The 25,538-nt window shown below is 40.7% G+C and overlaps 1 protein-coding gene across 2 annotated transcripts in view; it reads left to right on the plus strand.

The window, feature by feature from the left end:
* The window catches only part of LOC122804338 (spectrin beta chain, erythrocytic-like), a 2,132,081-nt gene that overhangs the window by 819,439 nt on the left and 1,287,104 nt on the right, over positions 1–25,538 (plus strand). For both annotated transcript variants that reach the window (XM_044074141.1, XM_044074142.1), the window contains one exon: positions 20,613–20,786. In XM_044074141.1, coding sequence (XP_043930076.1) covers positions 20,613–20,786 — 174 coding nt within the window. The remainder of the gene's footprint in view (positions 1–20,612; positions 20,787–25,538) is intronic.

Raw genomic sequence — 25,538 nt, forward strand, 5'->3', positions numbered from 1 at the left:
CACCTCAGGTAATCCAAATCCCATCGAGCTACGCACTCGAGAGACTTGAACCTCAGCACTGAAATAAATAGGACATGCTGGAGGGACAGATTCATAACCCAGAGGCTCCCTTCACTCTGGAATAAAATCCCAGTCCAGGTTAGGCAGAGTCCCTCATTGACTCTCTTTAAGAGGAATCTTGATGAGTGGATGGGAGATTGTAGGTTTACCCCGGGTATCACTTCTGTGTCACTGTTAGACAGAGGCACATTATACTAACCTCGAAAAAGGGCATAGCAAAATTAATTTAAAATGGGTGGCGAAAGCCAAACACACTCTGGCTAGGCTTATAAATGCCCTAGGGCAGATAGCCTAGTATGAACCTATGAACCTATGAACTTTACAATGCTAAATTTCAACATAGTAGTGGCGGTGTGTAGAGTACTGTAAGGTAAGTAAAAGGTATATGCCTTTTTCCCCATTGTAGTGTGATCCTGGAGTTAGTATATATAGTTAGGGGGGTGTGGGGGACATTGCCCCCCACCTTGTTTGGTTTTATATCGTCTGCTTTCTAATAAGAGGGTATGTAAGTAGTTTTTAAGTTCTGGAAAGTGTTAATAGTTAGTGTTGTAAATATGCATGTTTATAGTTTGCAATTTAGTGTGTTGAAATCTAGCATTGTAAGGTGTCGGTGTTATGAGTTTCAGTCAAGTGAGTTTTCAGTATTATGAACTTTAGGTTATATGGTCTTGGTCAAATGAATGTCAGTCATATGAAAGTTGGGTCATATGAAGTAGACCCATATATAAATATGTATATATATATATATATATATATATATATAGATATATATATATATATATATATATATACACACATATATATATATATATATATATATATATACACACATATATATATATATATATGTATATATATATATATATATATATATATATATATACATATATATATATATATATAAATATATATATATATATATATATATATATACATGTATAGGAACAGATCCTTATAGTGAGGTGCAAATTTTTTTCTGCCTTATGGGGTAAGATGCCTCCCACCCTTAAAGAAAAACATTACTCCACAGAGAAAACTGGTACTTCTTGACCATGAAAGTTGCTGGTTAAGCCTCCTCAAAACCAAGGAAAATGAACTATGAAAATGTAACTTAATTTAATTTCAGACTTCAGAGTAATCGAGCAATTAAAACTTTTTTTTTTTTAGAAATCAATACTACTTCATTGAAAAATAAATATAAAAAAATTAAATACACACACACACACACAAACACACACGTGTGTGTGTGTGTCTGTGTGTGTGTGTGTGTGTGTATGTGTGTAAAATAAAAAATCTGTGTATGTGTACACACATATATATATATATATATATATATATATATATATATATATATATATATATATATATATGTGTGTGTGTGTATGGGTCTATTTCAGTAAATTGAATTAACACAACACTGAAATGCATAATATCAAGATGAGAATACCAAAAAGGCATATAGATGAAAACGCGAAAGAGAGAAGCTTAAAATATCATAAATATTGCAGTTGAGTGCATACAAGCATGCCTGATATCCTTAGCCTGTGAACGTCCAAGACCAACAGTATTAGTAATAATCATACTAAAGAGTGTAAAACATAACATTCTTTTATATGTGTACAGTGTATGAATTCGTAGTCGCGTACTGCAATAGTATGTGCTCCAGTAAGATACCATATGTGAGGATGTTGTTTCCTGTGGGTACAAAGTACGAGATGCTACATGATGTCACTTAATTTATAGCATCTCAGTAGTACTTCACATATTGCATCGTATGCGAAATTTTGAGTTTTGCTCTTTTGCGTTTTCTTTGATGTGCCTTTTGGTCATTCTTGTCTCGATATTCTGCATTCAATGTTGTGTTAATTTGATCTACTGAAGTAGACCTGTATAAATATAGCACACAAAACATGCTGTATTGTGAATAAGAAATATGTTTTGGGATGAATGGCAAAGCTATGAGTCATGTACTGAGTTTTTTTATCCTACAGTAAAAGATGCTGGAGGATAGAATCATACTGAGCTACTTTTGCCGTTCTTCTCCTGGAGGATGAGTGCCATAGCTCACACTGCTTGAAAAGATGGAGGATGGGAGCTTTACTGAGCTTTTTAAGTCAGTAGAGGATGTGAATTGCACCTGGATACTGTTGCTGATGTCATGTTAAGAGAATGGGATCCACATCATTTCAGTTATCAGTACAGTTGTTCAGCCAAACAAATGGAACCATACTGAGTCACTACTGCCTTTACTGCTTTTGTGGAATTTGTCACATGACCCATGCCATAATGGCTTCTGTTTTTATTCAAAGTCTGTGCTTGTTTTAGAAAAAAATGAAGGAGCTATTCCATTTTCATTACAATGCTTGAGCATGTGTAAAGGTCAGCTTCATAATCATGATTAGTCATTTCAGTGTTACCTCAGTTTTTATATATGACATACTTTTAGCAAGACAACTGCACCAGAGAGTTCATCCTTTCTGTGAAAAAAAGATGGTGCATCCATATTGTATGGAAACAATGGGCAGATTGTGACTAGAATGCATCATCTTTAAAGACTTGAGGGTACTTCTTATTATAGTGGCCTTGACGATATAGTTAATTAATCACTAAATGTGATTGCCAAAGCAACCGTTATGGAGAATGTGTTTGTGTCTGTAATTAACACACGTACGATCTGAATTTTAAAACATCTTTACTTATCATTGGTGGTGGTGGGGGGTGTGTGAAAGGATTGCACCTCTAACAAAAAATGTGTAGTCTGTTAAAATACTGAGACTACCTGGAACGCATTACTTTTGCTCACAATGTGTTGTTTTACATAGATAATTATATATTATGTTTAAATTGGAATTCTGTAATTAAGAAACTAAAATAGTAGGGAATGTGATCAGACTTCCCCTCAGTTCTGTCATGAAGTGTTTCATCCTGTGAATGTCGGTGGTTACAGTGACTATGTATTATGAATGGGCTTCTTATTCCCCCAGATTAGGGTTATGAAACACACAGTGTTTTGATTACCCAAAAGCACCACCGAACAAACACATTCAGTTGGCGGTTGGGGGAGTTATAGATACTTCTCATAGGTTCAAAGGTTCATACGTTCATACTAGGCTAAAGACCACCAGGGTCTTCACAACCCTAGCCCTGCAACCCAACCCAGTTTTGTCCCAGAGTTCCTTGGAACCTGTATGGTGGAGTATGTTGGTAAAGAGGTAGCTGGAGGTGGAGGGTGGCCTAATGGTTAAGGTGTTTGCCTTACAAACACAATGTGCAGGGTTTGAGTATCACAAGGGATAATTGGCTAGGCTTAAAATAGCTCACAAGGGCAGTTAGTTTAGTACTAATCTATGAACCAATGAACCTAAGGGTTATGTGAAAATTCAATCACTTGATGAGCTCCAACCCTCTAAAATACCAGTACCACTCTGCTCACCCGACTATATACACTATACATAAGATATGTAATCCCTGAACTGCATTACCCTAGTAATTTGGCAAGACATCCCCCTACCTGCGTGCTCCTCACACTAGCTTCAAAATTCGCAATAAACCCAAGACGCTCAATATCTCAACTTTCACCATCGAAAGTCCCATAGTCCACCTAACTGGAGTACATCCTATAACATACTTCAACTGCCATTAATAATCCTTTTTTCCTGCTATACTAACTCCAGACAAAAAAATCCAATCACTCAATAATCTGCAATCCTCTAAAGTACCAGTACCACTCTGCTCGCCCAACTATATCGCCAAGGCTGCTATAATAAGGAAGTACCTGCTCAAATAGGACAAGCCAGCAGTCAAATTGTCTCCTAATACTGCAGTTGGTAATTTTGTTTTCTTTTTCTGGTTTCAGTACTTCACCATTTGGACAGTCTTCAACGAATAAAGCAAACTGTCATGTTTTAAGTACCTAGTAAGAGAGCAAAGATGTGATATAAATCTACTGTAGAGCATGCTCAAAAATTCAGATCTGAGGGCCTTTGTCAAGCAAAACAAAAAAATATTTTGTTCTGCTTGTAATTGCTGCCTAGAAAACACCAGAAAGGATACCATCATGGATCATCTTGCAAACCAGAAGCTTCAGCAAAATAAGTAGAAGGAAGGTAAACAGACAACAGGAAGGTAAACAGATTGCACTATGATAGACAGCATTGCTCATAAACTTGCATGGAAGCAGAAGTAGTCAGAAGAGAGAGTGAGTCCTGGATACTGTGCATGCATGGTGCACTGCAAATATCCTGACAGAGAAACTGGTCCATTTTCAGCTTCAGTTGTGGATGCAGAGGTATGTAAATGAGCTTGGTAGATGAAAAACCGAGGGAAACAAGCTAGTAAACGAAATTACAATGGACAACTCCTGAAACGGCTTTAATAAATAAATAAAAAAATAAGTGCTTTCGTCTTAGAGATGTAAGACTTCATCAGATGATTATAAGTATTCCCTGTAACGTTAAATAGGAAATTGAACTGCTCACCTGACCATTCCATTCAGAAGTTAAAGATGCATTGTTCATTATAAGTTGCAATGTTAAAAATACTCATGTAAACATTTGTGCTACCAAAAGACTCCGTTTAAAAAAAAAAGAAACATTGATGCTTGAAAAACGTACTTATAATATAAACAAGCACTAAAATCATATGAAATATATAAAAAATACATATACCTGTGGGACTGTGTTCAAATAAACTCACTGAGATGGACATAAGATTTTTACTGGATCAAAGACCTTGTCACAGTTTGTCTCGGCATGAGCAAGCTGTTTTGCAAGAATTGAAAAATACACCAAAGATTAGACTCATGCAGCCTTACAAAGGGGGTGGGTTGGTCATTATGAACCAACTCGATTATATTCAAGGCATGTACAATATACTGTTTGAAAACACATATACTGAGGCCTCCTTTAATAAGATCAATATTTCTTGTAGGAAAATTGATGTGTATTTGGATGACATGTTAATGCAAGGGCAGTTATGCTGTAATGATTATAAATTAATGTATATACAAGATACTAAATACCTATGATTTTTGTGGTGCCCAAAATCCATAAATGTATCCAAAATTCACCATTTCGACCTATAGTCAATGCAGGCACCTCAAAAAACAGTTTCATTGCAAGGTGCGTAGATTATCATTTAAAACATAATGTAGGGTAGATGGCTTCTCTAGATCCAGAGCCTCCTTTGCCAGGTCTGTTCTCTGACTAATTGACAGCTCTTATAAGACACATTCATCCAACCTTACAACTCCTTAAGCTTTGTTTCATCCAACAGTTTGGAATACTGCAATAGTGATATAAGGACATAGGACATAGTACAGTTGTTTAAGAATTACCACAACTGTAGATGTCATACTGATCACCTTTGCAGTATTCCTTCCTACACTACACCCCCTTTTGTTCCTGCCTATGTGTTGACCTTTCTCTGTCTTGTTAACTTTCCTCGCCACTGCACTAATGTGTCTCCAGGATTGGTTTTGAGTTACTCTGAGGTTTTCATACTCATGCAATGGTTATGTACCTTTAGACTTCATAGGATCATAGGCGGTTACTAGGCTAATGGCCCTGAGGCCCTTACAAGCCTAGCCAAGAGTTTATCCCCAAAAAGAAACCTCAGTCAGCACCTGTCACCCTTGTCAGTGAGGGACACAGGTGGAACCCTTGGGACGAATTTGTGGTTTCCCATCCACTCGTCAGGGTTGCGCTTTCTCCTGCAGGTTTTGTTGATGTCACATATTAGTTTCAGGCCTTTTGAGCGGGTTGTGTGTGAGGAGTTAGACTTGTGGATATGGAGCATCTCTAGTAGGGCTGGGCCCAAGATTGCCTTGAGGCAAGACGCAGATCACCCCTAAGCAATTTGTACGATACTGAGTAGAGTGATAGTGATTTGAGCCTGTCTGCATAGGACAGGTGTTGGAGGCCATGGATTCTCTTTGTGAGGTATTTCAGTGGCCTTTTTTACAGTTGGTGCAGATGTTTGGAGAGGTACATTCCAAAGGGGGTTTTTACTCAATTATTGGTCTAATGAGGGAGGAGTATAAAGAGGTAATAACCTTTTTTCTGGATGCAATCCCTTTGCTTATGAGATGAACCAAGTAAAAGGCTTTTCTGACCACTGCCACTACATGATGGTCGAATGTGAGGTTGTTATCAACCTGAATACCCAGGTCTCATACCACAGGTTGTGTGCTTAGGGAGTTGCCATTTGCAGGCTTGGATCATACATTGGACTTATGGCTCTATGGAAGGTTTTAGCTTTGGTACCTCTGCCAGATGCCCAGGATATTTGTCAAGATAACCCAACAGTTTGGAATACAGTGAAAAGTAGACATCAACTGCTATGGTAAGATGTTCAGTATTTACACTGCATCAGTGGCATATGGGTTTTCTGTCTGCACAATCCTACATTAGCAGCTTTCCAGAACTCAGAATCCTCTCCACTGACTTTGTGACAGTAGACTGGATAAGACTTCTGATCAGGCGATGTCTAACCCTGTCACAGAAAGTCAGTTATTCAATCTATTAATGCAAGCAGTAGGACTCACACAGTTGAATCTCCACAGCATACCTCTCAACCTCTTAAAGCAAGAAATCTGAAAGAAACATAAAATAATGGGGGGACAAAGGCCCAGAACCAGGGACAGATTTTAATTATTGCTCTTACAAACTTGGAACGTTGCGAGAATAACATTGTTTATGTTAGTATGCTGTTTTCTGAAGGATATGAAGTCTAAAACTCAAATGTATGTCACTATTTGATGACTTTAATCCTCAGTGATTTCTCAGAAATCCACAAATTTTATGAGGGACAGACCAGAAATGTGTATCAAAAATCTGAATATTCTGTGAAAATCTGAGCATTTGAGAGGTATGATCAGTCCTCAGCAGCCTGCATTGGTGGATTACAGCTTCCAGCTTCAGATAAGATCCCTTTGGCAACTTCCCTTCCTTTTTATTATTAGATACTTTGGATTTATTTCAGTTTTATTGAAAAAAAATCTGTGTGTGTGTGTGTGTGTGTGTGTGTGTGTGTGTGTGTGTGTGTGTGTGTGTGTGTGTGTGTGTGTGTGTGTGTGTTTGTGTATATATGTATATATATATATATATATATATATATATATATATATATATATATATATATATATATATATATATATATATATATATATATATATATATATATATATGCACAAGCCAGTGCATTTCTTTGTGCCGGTCCCAAGCCCGGATAAATGGGGAGGGTTGCGTCAGGAAGGGCATCCGGCGTAAAACTTCTGCCAAAAATTACTCATGCTGAGAACTTTTCATAATTACATACCGGATCGGTCGAGGCCCGGGTTAACAACGACTGCCACTGGTACTGTTAGCCAACAGGATGCTGGTGGAAATTGGGCTACTGTTGGCCGAAGAAGAAGAGGAGGGGGAAGGCATGCCCGAAGGCAGGAAGAGAGGAGGCAGGTTAGGAGTGTAATACTGAGGGTAGGAACTTTGAATGTTGGCAGTATGACTGGTATAGGGAGAGAGCTAGCTGATATGATGGAGAGAAGGAAGGTTTATATATTGTGTGTGCAAGAGACCAGATGAAAGGGAAGTAAGGCCAAGTGTATAGGAGGTGGATTCAAATTGTTCTATCATGGTGTGGATGGCAGAAGAAATGGGGTAGGGGTTATCCTAATGGAACAGTATGCCAAGAGCGTGTTGGAGGTGAAGAGAGTGTCTGATAGAGTGTTGTTTATGAAGCTTGAAATTGATGGTGTAATGATGAATGTTGTTAGTGCATATGCTCCACAAGTTGGGTGTGCGATGGATGAGAAAGAAAAATTTTGGAGTGAGTTGGATGAAATGGTGGTGAGTGTACCCAAGGGTGAGAGACTAGTGATTGGAGCAGACCAATGGGCATGTTGTTGAAGTGAACAGAGGGGATGAGGAAGTGATGGGTAGGTATGGTGTTAAGGAGAGGAATGTAGAAGGTCAGATGATTGTGGATTTTGCGAAAAGGATGGACATGGCTGTGGTGAATATGTATTTTAAGAAGAGGGAGGAGCATAGGGTGACGTACAAGAGTGGAGGAAGATGCACACAGGTGGATTATATCCTGTGTAAGAGGGCCAGTCTGAAGGAGATTGGAGACTGTAATGTGGTGACTGGGGAAAGTGTAGTTAAGCAGCATAGAATGGTGGTCTGCAGGATGATGTTGGTGATCAAGAAGTGGAGGAGGCGTGTGAAAGCAGTGCCAAGGATTAAATGGTGGAAGTTAAAAAAAAGGTGATTGTGAGGTGGAGTTCAGGGAAGAGTTAAGACAGGCACTGGGAGGCAATGAAGAGTTACCGAATAGCTGGGTAACTACAGCAGAGCTAGTAAGGGAGACTGCTAGGAAGGTGCTTGGTGTGACATCTGGACAGAGGAAGGAGGACAAGGAGACATGGTGGTGGAATGAGAAAGTACAGGAGAGTATACAGAGGAAGAGGCTGGCGAAGAAGAAGTGGGATTGTCAAAGAGATGAAGAAAGTAGACATGAGTATAAGGAGATGAGGGGCATGGCAAACAGAGAGCTGGCGAAGGCTAAGGATAAGGCATATAGAGAGTTGTATGAGAGATTGGACACTAAAAAGGAAGAAAAGGACCTGTACCGATTGGCTAGACAGAGGGACAGAGCTGGGAAAGATGTGCAGCAGGTAAGAGTGATACAGGACAATGAGGGAAATGTACTCACAAGTGAGGAGAGTATGTTGAGTAGATGGAAAGAGTACTTTGAAGGGCTGATGAATGAAGAGAATGAGAGAGAGAGAAGGTTGGATGATGTGGGGATAGTGAATCAGGAAGTGAAGCAGATTAGCAAGGAAGAAGTAAGGACAGCTATGAAGAGGATGAAGAATGGAAAGGCTGTTGGCCCAGATGACATACCAGTGGAAGCATAGAGGTACTTAGGAGAAATGGCAGTGGAATTTTTAACCAGATTGTTTAATGAAATTTTGGAAAGTCAGAGGATGCCTGAGGAGTGGAGAAAAAGTGTTTTGGTACCTATCTTTAAGAATAAGGGTGATGTGCAGAGCTGCAGTAACTACAGAGGGATAACATTGATCAGTCACAACTTGAAGTTATGGGAAAGAGTAGTGGAAGCTAGGTTAAGAAGGGAGGTGTTGATTAGTGATCAGCAGTATGGTTTCATGCCAGGAAAGAGCACTACAGATGCAATATTTGCTCTGAGAGTGTTGTTGGAGAAATACAGAGAAGGTCAGAAGGAGTTGCATTGTGTCTTTCTGGACTTAGAGAAAGCATATGACAGGGTGCTTAGAGAGGAGTTGTGGTATTGTATGAGGAAGTCGAGAGTGGCAGAGAAGTACGTAAGAGTGGTACAGGATATGTACAAGGGTAGTGTGACATTGGTGAGGACTGCGGTGGGAGTGACAAATACGTTTAAGGTGGAGGTGGGATTACGTCAAGGATCAGCTCTGAGCCCTTTCTTATTTGCAGTGGTGATGGGCAGGTTGACAGATGAGATTAGACAGGAGGCCCTGTGGACTATGATGTTTGCAGATGACATTGTGATATGTAGTGAGAGTAGGGACCAGGTTGAGGAGACCCTGGAGAGGTGGAAATATGCTTTAGAGAGGAGAGGAATGAAGGTCAGCAGGGCTAAAACAGAATATATGTGTGTAAATGAGAGGGGCGGTAGAGGAATGGTGAGGATGCAGGGAGTAGAGTTGGTAAAGGTGGATGAGATTAAGTACTTGGGATCAACAGTTCAGAGTAATAGTGAGTGTGGAAGAGAGGTGAAGAAGTGAGTACAGGCAGTGTGGAATGGGTGAAGAAGAGTGTCAGGAGTGATTTTTGACAGACGGGTACCAATAAGAGTGAAAGGGAAGGTCTACAAGAGAGTAGTGAGACCAGCTATGTTATATGGGTTGGAGACGGTAGCATTGTCGAAAAGACAGGAGTCAGAGCTGGATGTGACAATGTTAAAGATGTTAAGATTTGCACTGGGTGTGACTAGGATGGACAGGATTAGGAATCAGTATATTAGAGGGTCAGCTCAGGTTGGACAGTTTGGAGACAAAGCAAGAGAGACGAGATTGCGTTGGTTTGGACATGTGCTGAGGAGGGATGCTGGGTATATTGGGAAAAGGATGCTAAGGATGGAGCTGCCAGGTAAGAGGAAAAGAGGAAGGCCTAAGATGAGGTTTATGGATGTGGTGAGAGAGGACATGCAGGCGGTTGGTGTGAAAGAGCATGATGCGGAGGACAGGAAGAAATGGAAACAGATGATCCGCTGTGGCGACCCCTAACGGGAACAGCCAAAAGATGATGATGATGATATATATATATATATATATATATATATATATATATATATATATATATATCACACACACACACACACACACACACACACACACACACACACACACACACACATATATGTACACACACACACACACACACACACACACACACACACACACACATTGTGCGCACACACGTGTGTGTTTGTGTAACATTTTATACTTTTTATTTAATAGTAATAGCCTACATACAGTAATAGTTTACTGCATTATTCTAGTAGTCATCCAGAATTTCAAAAGCGGGGGATTATTAAAGGGCAATATATAGGATTAGCCAGGATGTTATCTGAAGATTCCTAGTATAGCACAAAGAGTAAGAACTTAGCTGAGATGTTTGCAGCTAGAGGATACCCCCTTGAATTGGTGAAGAAAATAAGGAGGGAAGTTGATCAAAAAAGGCGAAAAGGGGAAATTATCCCGAAACATAGGATTGAATCCCATGGTAATAGCAGTAATGTTATCTTTGGGAACAATACGACTCCCATTAAGAATTTCTCTAGCGCCTTTGTGATGGAGTATTGTTTTGTAGACCGGGAAATAGTGAATACGTGTTGGTCCATTTTTCCAGTATTCGGTATGGTTGAGAAAGTGGGAAAGAAACCCTTATTTGTCTACCGTAAAGAAAAAAACATCAAGAATTACTTGGAGAAAAGTGAACTTCGTTTTACCAATGTAACATATAAAAAAACAGGTACTGCCAAATGTGGTTTCTGCTCCCAATGTAAGTTTCTTTTTGAAGGGAACAGATAACGCATCAATGGTAGAATCATCAGGGCAAGAATGTCTTGTAATTTTAACACCCATGGGGTTATTTACCTTCCCCTGTGTCAGAGATGTAAGGGGTTCTATGTAGGGAAAACCAAAAGAAAGCTTAAGGAAAGAATATATGAACATGTCCTGGATATTAGGAAGAATAAGGCCAATAGTACGTTAGCTAAACATATTATTAACAAACCAGAACATTCTTTCCTTTTTTGTGGTTTGGATCAAGTGATACAAAACCCAAGGGGTGGACCATGGGAAGATTTACTGGAGTATTATGAGCTGCTATGGCAACTTAGGTTGAACGCAGGAGGTTTTCCAGGTTTAAATGATTATTTTTGTATTATGAGTGTGTTAAAATTGAAACCTTGTATAGTATAATGAGAAATCAATATTTTGAATTTTTTTTTAGTATATCTTTTGTATTAATAGAGATTTATATTCATATTTAAATATTCATTTTTAAAGTGTGAATTTGATTGGGTACGTGGAAGGGTGTGTTTTAAGCATATGATGTACCTTATTTGTTATTTAAATGTTGATTGCTTCAGGTATTTTAACTGTGAAGAAGTCTTGAAATTATAGACGAAAGCGCTTAGTTTTATCGAAGCTGGTTTCCGGTGTCTTTTTTTGCTTCCCTGGTTTGGTGGTGTTTGAATTCATCGTTCTTTTGGTTTCTGGTTGCTAATTGTAACTTTTTATTATTCTTGCTGTTTACTACTGCTGCTGTTAATTCTTTTCAGAATTCAGACTTACTATTGTGTCTGTATGCTTAATACTGATTTTAATCAAGTACGGGGCATTTCTAAGGTATTCTATGACTTGTACTGGAAAACTGAAGATTTTGCATTATTGAACACTAGGTCTCTTGTTTGTTTATCAGCTTCATTATAAAATTATGACATGAAAATGTTGCATTTTTTCACTCTTCATTTTCAAGATATTTATTACAGGTTTAAAACTACTATAGCTGTTTTATCATTAAGTTGTGATTTTACTGCAAATTTCTTTAGTTGTATTTTCTATGGAGATTTTTTTTTCATTTCTGACAAGGGAATCTCTAAGTAAATGTTTATTTATGCTGTTTTAAAAGACTTGTGTGACTTAAGGGCGTAGATTTGATTTTTTGCCACTGTTTGGACAAGTGACTTTTACTTGGTACTGTGACTGTGTGTGCTGTTTACCACACTATGCAGATTGTTGAACAAAGCTTAGCACAATTTAAGTTGCTACTGCTACATTTTATATAATTTAGCCGTATTTACTTTGTGAGAACATAGTTTATATTTGCTGACCTCAGTCAGTCTGTAATGGTTTCAATGTATTATTCTGGCTGGTGTTTTTTCCCCTGATTTGATGGATCCTGATATGGCTGTCCCCCCCAATCACGCAAGATAAACATGCCTCAGCCTATGGTTTGTGAGCTTGTTGTTGCCTTAAGCCATCCTGCAGGCCACTTACCTTTTCCCCTTCACCCTCTACTGTGAGCCTGCAACTCTCTGTGGTACAGGGGTCGGACACATCCTCTGGGGCTGTTCCAGTACCCATTTCATGTACAAGAGAACCAAGTCCTTTAGGTGCAGGGAGGTCTGGGGTAAGAGACCCTTTGCCAGACATAATTCTCTGTCCCCATATATTTTCTCATCTAGTCCATTTTAAGAAGAAAGAGAAACTTTACCACACTGCAGACAATCCAATTTATTACCATGTATAGGGCTGATGTAGTTTCCTTAGCTAAGCATGTCTTACAATCAGTTAATCTTTGAGGCTATGCTCCTGTTCAGAATGATTGAGACTGCCTTCTCTAGAAATCAGTCTAGTGCCACAAATTTTGATGGGACTTTCAATGCAGACAGTAGTGAACACTCCTGTGTCTGTCAAGTCTGATTCTTCAGAAGTTGAACAGGTTCAAAAACCCAAGCAAGTGTTCTTTTCTACAGTTGTAGCTAGGTTTAGAGATGCATTCGACTGGAAACAATCTGGAGTTAGACCAGAGATTAGCAGAGTTTGAGCTCATTGAGGATGAGAACTCAAATGTTTTGTCTGTTCCTCATCTGTTACCGGCCTTAGAAGATGTCTGTAAAACTGCTTTGGTCCATATCTGGGGAACACTTCAAATAGTTCTGTTCACCTCCTTTCGAAACAAGATGGATGGAAAAAGTCTGTTTGAGACATCCCTGCTGTCATGCTTCGAGGACAAGCATACTTATTCCCTTAGATGAGAATGTTCTTTCGTGCATTTCCACCAATACCTAGTGTACTGCTGAAGATTCAGAAAGAATTACCAAAGATTGTTGTTGTGCCCCCCTTTTGGACCAGGCAAAGTTGATTCTCCCTTTTAAGGGAATTGGCCAAGGGCAATTACCACAAGCTTTCTCACACTCTGGATCAACTCACACAGTGTGAGGGGTGACTGGTGCACCCAAACTTAGAGCAACTGTTACTGACAGCCTGGGTGATTCTGCCTTGATACCTTTTAAGCACTTGAAGTGTGTATCAGGTATTGAAGGAGGCAAGAAACCTGCAACTAGGAAATCTTGTGTTTAAAAGCGGAAGACTTTTCTATGTGGTGCAAATCAATATCAGATTGCCCAGTATGGTATCAGCCCCTGTGGGTTTGAAATATTTGCGTGAGCTACTCAAATGATGGCTTATCTGATGCATCTATCAAGATGCATCTTGTGGCCATCTCACCTTCTCTGCCAATGGATTCCTCTTCTTTTTTGTGGTCTCAGTTTATGAAAGGACTGTTGCACTTGAGAGCCCCTGGAAAACAAATCCCTCATCCTTGGTATCTCAGCCTTCTTTTTGAAAAATTGACCTCATCTCCTTTTGAACCTGCCTTTCAGGCTGATTTGAAGTTCATCTCTTACAAAATTGTCTTGCTTATAGTTCTGACATCTGTAAAGTGAGTTTCTGAGCTGCAAGCTCTAATGGTGGCCAAACTCTTTTGAGTTTCCACAAGGATGGGGTTGTTTTATGCTGTAACCCCTCTTTCTTCCAAAAGTTGTTTCTGAATTTATCCTGAAACAAGCCACCAATCTCCCACTTTTCTTTCCAGAACATAAAAGCAAGTCAGAGAAGATTCTCCATATTTTGGCAGCTCAGGTACTACCTTGACAAAACTAAGCCTTTCAGGAAAACTGAACAGCTGTTTATCTCCTATTCTGAGTCTAAGAAGGGTCAGTCTGTCTGTAAGCAAATGGTTGCTCATTGGTTGTCCTATGCTTTTGTTTTTTGTTACACCATGGTAAATCTATTCTAGAAGCATTCTGTAGGCAATAACCTGGTCCTCTGTTCAGCACTTCAGAAATAATCCAGTTTGTAGTACTTTGTAAAGTTCCAGAGCAGTCTTTGCAGGGAACATTCCCCAAGGTCTCCTGGGTCCTTAACCTTCCTCCTATCAGTTAGGCAAACATTTGTGAAACTATCCATATGTTAATGAGGTAGTATGAATGATGAACAGAGTGCAGCTGCATAACTCCTACTTACCTGTAAGAGTACAAGTTCAATTGTCACATTGCTTCAGTGGCAGCACCCACCCACCATCCCCTTATTTTGTATATAGTTTGATGGTGTCCAACCTTGTCAGAGGATGGGATTCTGAGCTGTGGAAAACTGCCATTGTGGGTTTGTGCAGGCACAGAACCCATATGCTATTGAGGCGGTGTGAAATTCAAACATCTACTGTTACAGGTAAGTAGGACTTTTACAACTGTACTTTCTTACACAGCTGTGCTTTCATTTCTTAAAGACCTGAGGAATTTTAAACCCATATAATTTACCACAACTTAACAATGGCTTTGTCATATGTAGCCAGCATGACCATTTTTAAAATGGGTAGTACATGGGACTGGGAAGTGCATGTTCATCAAGACATGCAGGGACTACAACCACTGTCCTCATTTGACTGGTTTTCAAGGATGGTCAGATCCCAAGACTGTCTGAAACTGCACTCTGAGCTATATGGGTTCAAGTTTCCAGTGCTGAAGTTGAACGCTCATACCCTGCATATGGACATATGTTAAATGATCAACATTGAAATCTTAATGTCATCAATATGAAACTATTAGCTGTGCTGTTATTCACCAGCAGAAGTTACAAGCAGTAGGACTGTGCAACTATAAAGTTCCTTCAGGAGAGTGGATATAATGTACTAGACTGACTGTTTGACAGAATTGTGAAACCACGTTTTACATTTATACCATGTGCATGCATCTTAACAAATGTTCGTCTCTGTATACAGTTGTTCAGTGTGATGTGTCTTGCTTTGCTAACATTTTCCTGTTTTATGACTGGGTTCTACTTAAGGCTGTCTTGCCCACCTTACATATCTGTGGTTAGGTAACATGACAGAATGTCTAGAATTGCTTTTCATATGGTTGCTGTAGAGGGTCTTTCAGACAGAGTATAAAGGTGTGTGATTATTTCATGTCAGAAAGGTTTTACAGGTAGGTGAGCCATTTAATCCCATGTATGGTCCAGCTTTTGTCTTACTTCTTGAGTGAAGCAAAAACAAGTCCCTGATTATGTAGGTCCTTAAGTCCCATTTTACTTTCCTTACATAGCCTGACCTTAACTCACCTGGTGATAGGTGTATGGTTGAAGTAATCATGCTGTTAGTTGCTGTTACTGAAAGAAGTCTCAGCAATGACTTTGAGACACTGGTGATGCATCATACTACATGATAAAAGATACATTTTGAATTGCCAGTAAAAACAAAAAAAAAGAAAGAAAAATCATGTCAAAAAATGAAAAGAAAATCACTGGGTTATGAGAGCTTGTGAATGGAATCTGACTTTTTGTTGCCAGAAGTCTGTGTTCCTGTTGATTTATTGTGCAAACCAGATCCTTTGCATTGCTTTTAACTCTTTTTCTGTTTTTGTTCTGAATTAGTGTTTCCTGCTAGTTTCAGTGGGCTGAATTAATTATATAATTTTTTTGTGGAGTTCTGTGATGGTATCTGTAGCATTTTATGAATGGAGTGGCCTGAGTAGGGTTTTCTACTCTAGTTTGGAGGTAGTTTTCCATTTCAATTTTTTTTTTGTTATCTTGATGTAAATGGGAAATGTGATTTGTTTTTGTGTTATTTCATATTTCACTTTTATCTATTTAGTTACATGAAAATAATTAAATTATAGCTTTCTTTGTTGGGGGCTTGTTTTATATGTGCTGTGTTGATTCTTTGGGTGTTGTGTGGGGACTTGTGTCTAGCTAGGCTGTGGCACTATCTGCGAGTGGGGTGCCTGTGTTCTCTGTATCCACTTTTTGAAGTTATAATTTAGCTGTTATGTGAGTAGTGTAAATATGACCAATTTAGAAGCTTTTTAGGAAAACAGAAGGTACACCAAGGGCGCACATCAATATTTTATGATTTAACACTGATGTAGATAAACAGATGGAGAGACCAGCTGGCATAACAGTTAAGATCTTCACCTCCCGTTCACAAGGTACAAGGTTCAATCCTGACCTCTGACCAAATACCTGTTTGGAGTTTGCATGTTCTTCCTGTGGATCTTTGGGATTTCTCCCATCTCCGAAAAACATGCTGAGTGTTTCCATCTCAAACTCACCAATGAATGGAGCTGTGACAGCAGCACAGACTGCACATGGTGCCCAATAGGGGGAAGAGTTGTATAAACTAACAGCTTTGGGTATCTACTGTGGTGCAAGATGGAAGAACACGGATCACAAACTGCACACCATGGTAGGGTTAGCCACTCAACAGTGTAAATTATGACTCTAGTTGATTCCGTTGTGTTGACTACTGTTACCAATGAGCATGGGTATTTACCGTGATAAGTGGGTTGACGACTTGGCCTACTCCAACCTATGCCAGAGACCCATGTTAACAGTGGGAGGGGTGTATATGTGCCCCTAGTGGCCAGTGTGTGCCCGCCATAAAGCTCAGCAGCCGTGAGTCAATAAGCTACTGGTCGGCTGGTGTCTAAATCCACAGCCTGGGTTACCTGGGATAGCTCTGTTGAGTGAAAGCTGGATGTAAAATCAATTAACCTGCCAAACATGAACTAAAAGTTGCTGTACTCAGTGTAGGTTCACTGGCACGTGGAAGTGGATGACATGATGTTAAGGAGAAAGCTGGATATCCTATGTATTCAAGAGACAAGATGAAAGGGCAGTGCAGCAAAGCCAATTGGCTTGGGATCCAGATTGTACTAATCAAGAGGAGGACAGGCTAGAAATAGTGGGGCTTATGCCCGACAGGAGTGTTGTGATAGTAGAGAGAAGATTGCATTCACATAGCAGTTGCAGGACCTATTGGAATCAGCAGGATAACATGAATTGATGAAGATAATGGGTGGCGTAAATGCACATATTGGGATATACATAGCAGGATATGATGACTGCCTGGGCCCACATGGGTGGGGCAACAGGAATAATGAAGGAGAGACAATTCTGGACTTCTCACTGGCAAATGGCTTGATAGTAGCCAACACACAGCTCAGAGAGGGCAACGGTCACAAGATGACATACATGTGTTCAGTATGAAACACAGGTAGACTTCCTCCTAGTAAGAAAAGGGCATTGGGGTAGAATCAGTGATTGCAAAGTCATCCCCAGTGAAACAGTTGGCCCACAACATAAACCACCAAAATCAGCTGCAAGCAGTGGTCAGAGAAGGCTGTAAGGTTAGAAACCAGGCTGAAGACCTGGATGCTGACAGGAGAGAAAGTGCAACAGTTCAATGAAGTACTCTGGGGTCTAGCACCTGAAGTAGAGGAGGAAATAGGTGGAGTTGAAGAAAAATAGCAGCGCCTCAAAACAGCATATGTAAGAACTACAGAACAGATATGGGGCTGAGCCATGTGTGGAAATAATGAACATAAGAAAAGCTGGTGGTGGAATGCAGAAGTCCAGGAAGTCATCAAAAGAAAGGAGAAGTGCAGGAAAAAGGGGGAGACAGAAAAAAACAGACCAGGCTAGGGAGGAATACTAGTTGGCTAACAGAGGCTAAGAAAGGAGTTGCAATAGCAAAAAACAGGACATTGGAGGCACTGTACCAACTGCTGGAAAATGACTCAGTAGATGGCACAAAGAAACTGTATCAGGTTGCAAGGCAAAGAAAGAAAGATAAAGAAGATAGTCAGACCAGACACTCATCATAAAAGACACCATCATCTACCTGATCACCAGTCCACAGGATTTCAGAGGCATATAGGAGTACTTTCAGCAGCTTCTGAATGAACAAAACCCCACAGAAGCTGTACTGCTGCAGACACAGCCTACAATGAAAGAAGAAGAGGAGCCCACCCTAGAAGAAGTATGAACAGCACTAAGGAAAGTGAAGTCAGAGAAAGCAGCAGGCTCATATGTTCAAGATTTTGAGAGATGGGGAGAAATGGCTCCTGTGGGGTACTCATAGCAGTGTGGAGAGAAAGGTGTATCCCAGATGACTGAAGAATAAGCATACTAAAGAGCAAAGATCGAATATTACAAGAACAATGGGGACATCAGAACTGTGAGCAGTGGAGAGGCATCAAACTTCTGTCCCATTGCATCTATGAAAGTTCTGGAGAGGGTGACTGATAAAAGAGTACACAGAGTAGTAGAATGTAAGATGGAAGGTGAGCAGTTCCGATGCAGATCAGGATGCAGCACAGCTGACCCATTGCTTGCACTGAGACATATAGTTGAGAAGAAGCTAGAGATGAGGAAATAGTTTAAGTGAGCTTTCCTAGACTTGGAGAAAGCATATGACAAGGTCCCAAGAAAACTGATTTGGGTAGTCCTGTGGTGGTGTAAAGTCCCAGAAACATTGGTAGAATCAGTGCAGGCTATGTACAAGGACTCAGTGGTTTAAGTACAAACAGTGTTTGGTCTCACAGAATAGTTCCCAGTAGGAGTGTGTGTGCACCATGATTCAGCTCTGATCCCACTGCTGTTCATACTGGTGATGGACTACATTAGCAAATAGGTCAGAGGGGACAGATCAACAAAGTTACTACATGCAGACGATGTGGCATTACAGACTCTTAGCAAGAACCTCAGCAAAGGATAGGGGAATGGAATGCAAAACTGAAGGCCCATGGGATGAAACTGAGTTACAGATAAGACAGTGGTAATGGCAGCAAAAGGGGTAAATTAGAAGAAGCTGAGAATAGAAATAGAAGGGAAGATAGTGGAATCGGTTAACAGCTTCAAGTATATGAGAGGGGTGGTTGTAGAGAAGGGAAGTCAACCTGGGCAGTAAAGGCAGAGCAGTTGAGGAAGCTACAGGTGAGGAAATGAAGTGCCAGAGATGGGAGGTAGGATGAACACTGTGAGAAAAAATCTGCGACAGACATTAGTGTTTTGTACGGCAGGAGTGTGACATTACATTTAGAGAGATGGTGACAGTTAACAAGACACCCCAACCCCATGTAGAAAATGAGAAAAGGGGGGGGGGGTGACAATGATGAAGATAAACTTTTGATGACACTCCCAGTGTAAACAAGCAGAAATATCTACACATTACACACAGTGCATGTTTTATCACATCTTGTATCTGGGGTTTACCATTAGGATAAATATCTGGTGTGTGTGTGTGTGTGTGTGTGTGTGTGTGTGTGTGTGTGTGTGTTTCTGAGATTTTGTTCTCATCTGTCAACTTACCATACCACTAAACATTAGTTTGGCAAGCTAAATCTGCCAAATACAATTTCATTGAAACGTCAGGGCAGGCTTTAACTCGGGCCCTGCGGGGGTGGGTTGATGGTCAGTACTGTTATAAATGATATATTTCAGCTCATCCTTTGCCTTCTCTTATTCCAGGGGCAAGAAAATTTGTGTGTCAAGTGATGTGCTCATCCAGCATGACTCACTGGAGGACCATTTCCCTGACAGGCCTTTATGACAACGTCACACATCACTAATGTTAGCTTCACACATGATGTTTCTGTAACAGATGGCATTATAAACCACACACTTCCCTTGCCACTTACACTGCAGCTCTGCACAACCTTCATTGAATCTTTTCCCTGCCAGTGGGCAATGATAACCAGGCTACTAGCTTAGACATCAATCCTTGAGCACACGCTTACAGGTTCTAACAACAGTGTACTCTTTTGAGAAGTTAGTTCTTTAAGAAAGCACGTCAAATTTGTTATATAAAAGCAAAAGAGAAGACTGTCTGGATAACTGAGAGGAATCCACAACAATAGTTGCAGAGAGAAGTTTTAAAATAAGTACAGTATTGCAAATGCCAGCAGTATGTCCTACAACACAATGAAAGTTACTCACAGGACAAACATTTCAGGTTGTTTAGCATGAAGCAACTGACTGAAGAAAATAAATGAAGGAAAACATGGAATCCATTTAAATGTCGAGTGCAGCTGAGTGAAAAATTCTCTGTACAAGTGATAGTTTTAGATATGAACTTTTGTTTATGTGCTGGCCATTCTTGAAGTTCTTCCATTGTGTTTAAATAGATTATTTTCTTTCTGCCCAGCCCAAGCCAACTAAAGGAAGAATGCGAATCCACTGCCTAGAAAACGTGGATAAGGCTCTGCAGTTCCTCAAAGAGCAAAGAGTGCACCTGGAAAACATGGGATCACATGACATCGTCGATGGCAACCACAGGCTGATACTTGGTCTTATCTGGACCATTATTTTACGTTTCCAGGTAAGCTGCTTCAGGCCACATTAACTGTGTAATAAAAGAAAATAAAAATAGAAAACTGAGGTACAAAGTTTAAACAATTGTAAGCATTTACATAAGTAACCCAATAATAAGCCTTGCAGCATGCATATTAAGCAGTTGCAGGTGTATAAGCTCGAACAACTAAGCAGAGTCTACTTTTTGTGCTGTTCTAGTCCATTTTGTACTGTGTGATGTTGCAGTTTTTTTTTCTTTGGCTTTTTCCCTGTTTTCTTCATACACTTAAGCCACCAGAGGTTCATATATTTGTTATATTCAGAAGTATTTTCCTCATGTGTCACTGTAGCAGATTTTGAACAAGTGTATATTTTGATTTGTTGAAATACAAAATTGAACCTAAACTTTTCAGTGACAGCATTTCAAAAGTCAGCATGTCAAATGCATTTAAAAAAATCAGAAAAATAAAAATTGCAAAAGTTCATGTGTTGAAAAAGCTTGGCAGTGGAGGTTGGCATTGAGCAGGCATTGCTGACCCATCCGTCATGGGGTCGTGGGGGAAGAGTCTCTACCTAAACACATGGTGAAAGTGTACTATATGGGAAGTCAGTGTACAGTTACTACAAGCATTTTCCTTTTGTGATCTGTCACATTAAAACCCCTCCACTCAGTCAGACATAATTTTTCTGAATAGTGGTAGTGTTACAGAAAGTTTTTTTTTGTAAGGTAAGGTGCAGGGTTAGGGTTAGAAGGCATTAATAAGGTAGGTAAGAGGGTTTCTTCAACCCAACCCACCTTACTAATGACTACTAACCCTGCCCCTGCCCCAACCCTAACCTTGCACCTTATTTTAGGAAAAAAAAAAACTTTCTGTAGGGCTTAACACAGCACAAGTCAGGCTCAGACACTGCAGAAGTCAGGCTCAGACACTGCAGAAGTCAGGCTCAGACACTGCAGAAGTCAGGTTCAGACACTGCAGAAGTCAGGCTCAGACACTGCAGAAGTCGGGCTCAGACACTGCAGAAGTCAGGCTCAGACACTGCACATGCATCAGTTCATACAACGCTAAATCTATCCCTTTACGTGGCCCTTACTCTAACTGTAACCCACACAGAGTTGGACAAACACTCTAATGACAAAAATTTCACTGTAACTGATAGTTTGGGCATTAGTATCTTAAGCCCACACTTACCTTAACTGCACACATTCAGAAACACTTCTTCCAAAATCCCACTCATTCGACAAACATAAATGATAAGACAAAGAAAGTCATTCATGTCTCTCAACAAGACGAGTGTTCAAAAGACTGAATGACACTTGGCTCAATAGGAGGGCAGAACTGGGTTTACAAATTCCATCTGGTAGTGTAAACCGTAGGATCTTCCCGTACGTGGAATTGAAGTAGGGGCATCTTGCTAGTGCATTTGCTGCATGTTTTCTGATGCAGTTACTGCTAATGCTTAGATTACATTTTGTGGTGTAGCAGAAGCTAACTGGACTTTCAGGTAACTGATGACAGATACTATAATCTATGTGTACAGATCTGACAATTTTAAACAGGCTTGTGCTGGTTCAGAAATCAGGGACTGATCATATTTATGTCTCACAAGTGGTCCCGCAGGTCATCTGTAGCAATGAAGATGTTCTTTGTGTTTTACTGTTGCAGTCATCACATTTGGGTTATCCCTGCCAGGGTAGCCCTCGGCTGGCCCGAATACCAGAGACTTAGTATTTCTGCTTCGGTTGCTGTTGCGTGTAGACTGACGTCAGGTCGTCAGTAGTATAATGTAAGGCAGCCGATGCCATTACATCAGTCTTTCTTGCCATGGAGCCCGAAGTAGAAGCAGTTTGCATGAGTGCCGGTCGGCCACTACTTGAGTTTTGTCTACCGAACTGAAGCTGAAGTCTTCTAAAGCTAAGTACCCTGTTGGGGATCCTTTTTTCTTGCTCTAACCGATGTCAGAAAAAGTTAATAATCGTCTCGCCTGTGGAAAACAAATAACACACCAATACTTCCACTCTTACTGTGTCACTTGTTTAGGCCCAGACCATGACATCCCTCATTGACGCTTCTGTGCTTTGTTCAACACCAGAACTATCCGTCGTTGGCCCTTATTGTAGCCAGATATTTTCGCTTACAGTCCTTGAACTCCGATATGGCTTCGGTAAGCCATCCGACAGCAGATCTTCCAAAAAAATGTAAAGATAAAGACAGAGACAGACCGCACAGGTCCAAACCTACCGATGATGCTTCTGTTAAGCTGGTCGTCAGTTCTCCTTTATCAGTGAGGTGCTTTCACAGGCCCTAATGCCTTCTTCTGTTGATTTGCTGGCCATTACCGAGATCATTTCAGAGTCTGGTATGCCGCAAAACTCTTCTTTAACTAAGAATCCTGCGGTCGTCTCAACCTTGAATGGGTCTGGAGCCATTGAGCAGGCACTGGCTTCTGAGGAAGTCCTTCACACTACTGAATCTCGAAACAAACTGAAGTCTTCTTTCGCGAATACCGTTCTTTTTAAAACTACTGGGTTTCTTAGGCCCAGGGTACAAACCACACCCAAGAAACCAACGACCCCCCTCTCAGACACCTGCTACCTTGCCTCAGTCTTAAATGCTTAAAATGGCAGAAGATGTTATCATGCTAATCAGGGGAAGCCAAGCTACCCTCTCCAAAAGTAAAATATATCTGTCCCCTGTAGTTTTGTCTGAACAAGAGTCAGATGAATCTGATGCATCTGAATATGAAGACATGCAACCCCTCTCCACTTATGAGGACTCTGATGCAGAGGATTCCATTCCTTCAGCTTCTCCCCCCAGAGGATTTTTCCTTTGGGGCAACCCTGCATACCTTAAGGGAGCATTTCCAGTGGGAGAGTCAGGACTACCCTCAGTCTAAAAAGAGACTCAGGGAAATCCTAGATCTTCCACAACACAGACCCTTAGTCATCCCCCCAGTCCTGGATGTTGTGGAGGATGTTTTCCTCGAATCCAGCTTGACTCCTGATGCCCTTCCTCCTGCTCCCAGAAAACCAGACAGATACTACAGAGTCCCTGACCACACAAATATCTTTTTAGAAATCCTACAGCTGACCCTGAGGTCGTTTCTCAAGGGCCAAAAGGGATTAAAGCAACCTCGGCTAAGAATTCCACCCCCTCAGACAGAGATTCCCGAGCATTGGCTAGATGGGGTAAAAAAGTGTACACCTCAGCTACTCTTGCTATCAAGGCACTAAATTGTCAATTCCATATGCTGAAATATCAGCAACATACCCTGGAACTCCTAAAACAAAAAAATGTCTTCCTTTCCTGCTTGGGCAGAATCTAAAGATTTACAAGAGTTAATGCATTCTGCAAGTCAAGTAACTAAACACACCTTGCACTGTGGTTTTGATGCCCTAGTAGTTTCTTGCAGGGCAACCGTCACTGGATCTGTAATTAGAAGGCATGCATGGCTTAAAGAAGAGCCCCAGCCAGACAATGTCAAATCTAAATTGTTGGATGCCCCCTTGCACAAAATTAACTTATTTGTCACTAAGGCAGAAGAGGTTTTAAAAAAGATGGAAGAAAAAGCTCCCAGTAAACAGGCCCAGCAAAGGCCCCAGGGAAGCAGACCCCCCCCCCCCCCCCCAGACAGCAGACCCAGGGAATGAAGAGATCTAAGCAGTGGACTACCTCCACTTCAAAACCAGGGAGTTTTAAGCCACCCCCTTATGTTAAGAACTCACAATGACTCACTCAAGCACCTGGACCACTATTACCAAGGACCAATGGGTTCTGAAATTCGTGTCTCAGAGATACAAATTTTCCTTCCACACCCTTCCAACCCCAAAAAAGTTGCCAGGTCTACCACCAAATCATTGGGCAGAGGTTCAAAAGCAAATCCTTTCCCTGCTCTCTATGAGGGCAATAGAGCACATTCCTGCAGAACAGATAGGCCAAGGTTTCTACTCCAGACTATTTCTAGTGCCCAGAAAAAAGGGCACCTGGTGCCCTATCCTCGAACTATACATTCTAAACACCTTCCTGGTGATCCCAAATTCAAAATACTCACCCTCCAGCTGCTGCTACCCATGCTCTCCAAGGATACTTGGCAAGCCACCCTAGATCTAAAAGAGGCCTACCTCCACATTCCTATCAGGGAATCATGCAGGAAATATCTCCGCTTCAGGGCAGTATCTCGACACTTTCAGTTCTCTGCGCTTTCCATTGGCTTATCTACTGCTCCCAGAGATTTCACAAAATGTCTGGCTTTGGCAATTGCCTTCTGCAAAGAAAGAAATATTCAGATTTACCCTTACTTAGATGACTGCCATATTCAGGCAGACAGCTAGGATAAGCTACTCAAGCACCTGGCCTTCGTAAAGACCCTGCTAACCTCCCTAGGGTACACAATCAATGAAAAGAAATCCAAACATGTGCCCACCCAAAGGATTAATTTTCCTGGAAGCAAGTCTGGACACAGCATCCAAGATGGCATTCGTTACTGGAGAGAAACAAATTTTCCTGTCAAGCTACTTCTCTCAACTAGCTACCAGACCCCAACTAACTGCAAGGAAGATCCCACAAGCTCTGTGGTTCATAGCATCTTGCATACTACTCATTCCATATGCCAGACTGCATATGAGGAAATTCAATGGTACCTAAAGAGCCTGTGGTGCTAACACTCTCAAGACCTGGGAACTCTTCTACCTCTAATTCCTTGTCTCAGAAAAGATTTTTTTTGGTGGGCAACAGCATGCCCCCACAACAAGGGAATGCCTTTTTCCCCACCCCCTGCC

The sequence above is a fragment of the Protopterus annectens genome, chromosome 6.part0 (assembly GCF_019279795.1).
Source record: "Protopterus annectens isolate FY-2018-M chromosome 6.part0, PAN1.0, whole genome shotgun sequence".
NCBI lineage: Eukaryota > Metazoa > Chordata > Ceratodontiformes > Protopteridae > Protopterus > Protopterus annectens.